At 44.0% G+C, this 4,824-nt stretch overlaps 1 protein-coding gene across 1 annotated transcript; it reads right to left on the bottom strand.

Moving 5' to 3' along the window:
• Positions 1-680: 680 nt before the first annotated feature.
• On the bottom strand, positions 681-4,485 carry LOC121694405. Its single transcript, XM_042074569.1, has 5 exons — positions 4,196-4,485; positions 3,928-4,057; positions 2,279-2,593; positions 2,147-2,242; positions 681-1,766 (listed from the first exon to the last, which is right to left on the bottom strand). Exons 4-5 carry the CDS (start codon positions 2,209-2,211, stop codon positions 1,034-1,036), a joined length of 798 nt encoding a protein of 265 aa, XP_041930503.1. The 5' UTR covers positions 2,212-2,242; positions 2,279-2,593; positions 3,928-4,057; positions 4,196-4,485; the 3' UTR covers positions 681-1,033.
• Between the last annotated feature and the right edge of the window lie 339 nt (positions 4,486-4,824).

Genomic DNA, 4,824 nt, shown 5'->3' with positions numbered 1-4,824 from the left:
TGTACTGTACAAAAGTTTGGCATGCAGTGTCAATTAGAAACATGTTGATACAGAGTGGCTGGGGCACAGACTCAGAAAGAAATTACACATAAACATAACATGTGAAATGTAAAATAATACATATTAAAGCCTTCAATATCAAATAATTACATTATCATATGCATTATTAATAAGGACACTGTTTTATGTAAAAAACAATTGAAAATACACAATTTGACATATGAAGTAACAAATAACTTTTCATAAATAACAATTTCATTGCAGTGGTAGAAATTGGTTCTTGAGTCCAGTGACACAGGTTGCAGGATTTCAACAGCCAATCAGATTGCTGGAACATGGAGGCATTTCATTGACTGAAAATTGCTCAAAATGCCATACAATATGCAACTGGGGGAGTTACCCTTCTAGCTGAGGGTTATAGCATCACTAGGCAGAGCAAATATCTCAGTTTCTAAATACACACACACGCTCACACGCCATCTGAGCTGCCCGCATACATGACTGGTGACTGTGGGAGGAAGGATGATGAGGAATCAGATTGAGAAAGATGTCTTATTGTGCAGTCACACCTCAGGAAGTTTTCCTCTCTGCCTCAATCTGGCTGCTATCGTCAAGAGTGGTGAAGCTGTGTGTGTGTGTGTGTGTTTGTGTGGAATGACTTGAGTGAATCAGAAGCGCAGTGTTTTTTTATTGAAAACTTTTATTAGCTCTGTAAGCAAGCAGTCATATTGTTGCCTCAGTGTTGCTGTGACACACACACACACACAAACAAACACGGATCTCTCTCTCTCTCTCTCTCTCTCTCTCTCTCTCTCTCTCCTTAACCAAGTGAATGCCACACAGATGACATCAGTTTTTCCATAAATGCCTGGAGAGAGTCAAATTGTCCTTAATACACTGATCCAAGCACACAATACCTTAAATACAAAACAATCAAAACCACAACGATAACAGAAGACATATAAATAGTACAAATACAATCCATCCTACTCCAGCTTGTTTGTTTTGGCTATGCCCAAAAAGGGGAAGAGTTCTAGTGGAAACAGCTCTTCCCTTTCTGTGTCTTACGGTAAAAGACTTTATAAAGCACCCAAGTGTTCGCCACCCAGAGCAGCGCTTGTAAACCTTGCATCAGCACATGCGAGAGTGGAGCCAGAGTGGCACAAATCTGCAGGAAACACCTGATTAACCCCCCGTCCATGTCTGATTTTGAGCCCTCGTCTGCCTCCAAGTTTGAGTCCCGCGAGCAGCATCCTACTATCTGTAAGCCCAGCTGCAACGCCACTCCGGTCCATATGAGGGTGCAGACGAGTCCTGCGTGATGTGCCGTTCGCACGTGGCGCGACTCGGCCGCCCAGTGGCTCACCAGCAGTGCCTCCAGGCTCACGCAGCTCAGCAGCAGCAAGCTGGCCAGGTGGTGGGCCTCCAGCAGCAGGCCCCGAACGATCCAGGGGGTTGCCTGCCCATCACAACCCAGGGAAAGCTTCATGTCGCCCAGCCCGAGACCGAACTCGAGGCCCAGGCCCCAGCGTAGCAGCAGCAGGCCGTCGGCCCTGGCCAGCTGGCCCAGCAGCACGACAGAAGCCTTGCGGGAGACGTGCGGCGAGGAGAGCAGCAGGAGGGTGTAGAGGCTGGCCAGCGCACCCACGGCCAGCAGCAGCTCGTTGCCCAGTGGCAGCAGCAGCGTCTGGATATACTTCAGCAGGAGGAATCTCCTCAGGGCATCGCGAGGGGCTGTCGGACCAGCCGCGGCTGCTGAGAGCTCACTGAGGGGAGGAGAACAGCCCGGGTGTTAGTCCTCTGTTGAATGACCGCCATAACAGATTTTCTTCCCTGATTCATCAGTATTTTTTACACACACAAAACTCGGCACCAAAAGTACTACATATGTGATACAGTTTACACAGCTGAAACTGGTTTGTCATGTCCTTGTTGAATGAGGACATAACCTCAATCTGCTACATAAGTTTAAAAATACTTCTTAAAAAAGCTTACGTCTGTTTGACTGTCAGTCCCCCCCCCACACACACTCACACACACACACACACAGCAAGATAAACTTTCTGTCTGCTCAACATTAACAAGTCTAGTCAAGATCATGTCTCTGATATGATCACTGATCCTGGCAGGCAGGAAGGTTACTTACAGCTGTGCACTGGCTCCTCTCTTTGTAGCGCTGAAAGCCGCCCTGTGTGGTACAGTCCGACTCATTTTTCCTCTAGGTCTCCGGGTCTCTGTATGTGTGTGTGTGTGTGAGTTTCCTCAAGTATGTGAGTATGTGTGTGTTTGTATCTCAAAATTTGAGTGTTTGTGTATACGTGAGTGTTTATGTATTTGTATCCCAGAGTGTGTATGTGTGTGTGTGTGTTTGTGTGTTATTTGTTCTCCCTCAGCTCTGGCTCAGTAGGAGATCTGGGACATGTGTGCATGTGTAGCTGTTTCGATAGAGTGCGAGTGCGAGGCACAGGCGGTGTGTGTGTGTGTGTGCGTTTATAGCCACTGAGGGAGTACGGACCGGGAAGTTTGTGGTCCCGGAGCGAGATTCCTGACTCATCAAAGCTCCCAAAGGAGGGTGGGAAAACCCTCCTCCTGTCTGGTGACATCACCCCACAGTGTGTGTGTGTGTGTGTGTGTGTGTGTGTGTGTGTGTGTGTGTGTGTGTGCATGCATGCGTGGGTGTGTGTGTGTGTGTGTGTGTGTGTGAACAGGATGCTATTATCAGTACAAAAAAAGGAAGTTGTGTTTGTGAAACACATGTCTGATGACAACATTCAATTCAGGATCTTGTTGTTGGTTATCTCCACCTATCACTGTTTCACACACCCATTTATTTTCAGTATAAACCATTTTGCATATCTTCAGTACCAAACTATCTTTTCAAATCAAATCGGGCAATTTAGGAGAGAAGAGGAGAACTAAGAGCCAAATATGGAGGTTTTATTGATAAACCAGATGTTGAAGAAACTCCTGAAACAGCTCTTGCTTTGCCTTGTAAGGCAATACCACACATACCATGATGCTGAAAATTTCAGCAAATGTGTAAGGGTTATGGAAACGTAGCAGATTGAGGTCATGTAATTTCATGATCTCAAGGCCCTTCAGAGAGTTCCAAAGACTGCAGAGAAAATAACTGGTGCTAACCTCCCATTCAGCAAGGACATGAAAACTGCAACTACCGGTACTTCATACTTGTTCAATCACAACAGGAAATTCAGCCAAGCAGTAGGATATATACACAGTAAGCTATGAACACAGGACAGAGAAGCAGGTACATCTGCTTTTCTCTAGTTTATCCATCTAAAAATCTACATCCAAACACCTTTCCACTACCACAGTTTGTTTCACAAAACAGGAAGGCTATGGTCAACAAAATAATGTAATCTCCTTATCACAGATACTGTGGTTGGAGACATGAACAGGCAAAATATGCCATGTGGCCTGTATTTCAGACCTGAGGAGATACACACTCAAAATATAACATAATACCAAACATATAATAAGAAGAAATATGCTGTGGGTGGAAACACCCATATCTTATTTATTTTGAGAAAAGATTTACAGTGCATCAAAGTTCTAAGCATAATGTCAAGGCCTAAGTAGGTAATCTGTCATCTAGCAGTCTTTCACATGGCTGTACATACTATCAGAGTGAATTTTAAGACTAAACCAAATGTAGCCTGTACAAATGTCTCTCAAAAAGTGAACAGCTGCAGTGTTGCTTTAAATACTGGTTTAAAAAAGAATCCATATTCACAGAAAAATCCATCTTCACGGAATGTGACTGGCATCTATCCCTTCCATAGGTGAAAACAGCACATTGACCTTAAAGTTTCATGAATGCCAATAGATGCTAATGGCATAGATAAAACCTCACATTTCCATGTTGCATAACATTTTACGGTTTAAATAAACTGCAAACTTGTTTACCTTGTGATATAGGTGACCAGATTTTCAAAACCTCAAACCATAGGTCTCGAAATCGTGGAGTTCCTGCTCCTGCCCCATATCCGCATGGCATGCTCCTCCGGCCTGACAGCTCTGTCATGGTCGCTCTGTCCTGGTTCACAAGTGAAAGCAAAGCAAAATCACAACACAGCACACAAGACAAAGTAATAGCACAAAATAAAATAAGTGCATTAAGATATGACAAACGTGAATACATCGATAATATTTCTGCACACTGTGACATGCTCACCACAGGCATTATATTGGAACAGTTGTTGATGACTGACACACTTCAGCGTTGAATTCAGACACATGATGTACCGTTTATGTTTCTTCAATGGCTTTAGGTTGGCCTTATGTTATAAAGAACATGATAAATTCTATGTAACCACTGAAAACTGGGACAATTTGATAGAAGTTTGAAGTTGAAAACTGGGATGTATAAGTGTTCCGAGAAATATTTGTGGGGACTTGGGACATGCAACTCAAAACCTGGACTGTGCAGGGCAAACTGCGTCACTGTACCTTTTCCACTCTTAAAGAAACACGCCACCCAATGTCAGTAGTAATATATGTTCTTACCTTAACTTTCACAAGTTGAGTCATACCAAAGATTGTTAACAATCTTTGGTCATACCTCTCCCGTGTCGGTACGTGCACTCAAACGCTCTGGCGCGCGGCACGAATGTGTTAGCATGTTGCTATGCTAGCGGGCTCAGACGTAGCCATAGAGAGAGGAAGATAGCAGTAATCAAAAACATCCACGTTTTCCCTACTTAAATACAGTTGCACGAGTAGTTGATAAAAATGTGTAAGGTCACACAACATGAAACGTGGCGATTTTCCAAGCGAATAAACAGGAGAACTACAATGACTCAA

The sequence above is a fragment of the Alosa sapidissima genome, chromosome 20, assembly GCF_018492685.1.
Source record: "Alosa sapidissima isolate fAloSap1 chromosome 20, fAloSap1.pri, whole genome shotgun sequence".
Lineage (NCBI taxonomy): Eukaryota > Metazoa > Chordata > Actinopteri > Clupeiformes > Clupeidae > Alosa > Alosa sapidissima.
Note: the sequence above shows the minus strand (reverse complement) of the source record. Positions and strands in the feature narration are given on the sequence as shown.

Coding starts and splice junctions, on each gene's coding strand:
- LOC121694405 (XM_042074569.1), bottom strand. CDS start 2,211: ATGAGTCGGACTGTACCACACAGGGCGGCTTTCAGCGCTACAAAGAGA. Junction 1,767..2,146: donor AGAGGAGCCAGTGCACAGCT/GTAAGTAACCTT, acceptor TCCTCCCCTCAG/TGAGCTCTCAGCAGCCGCGG.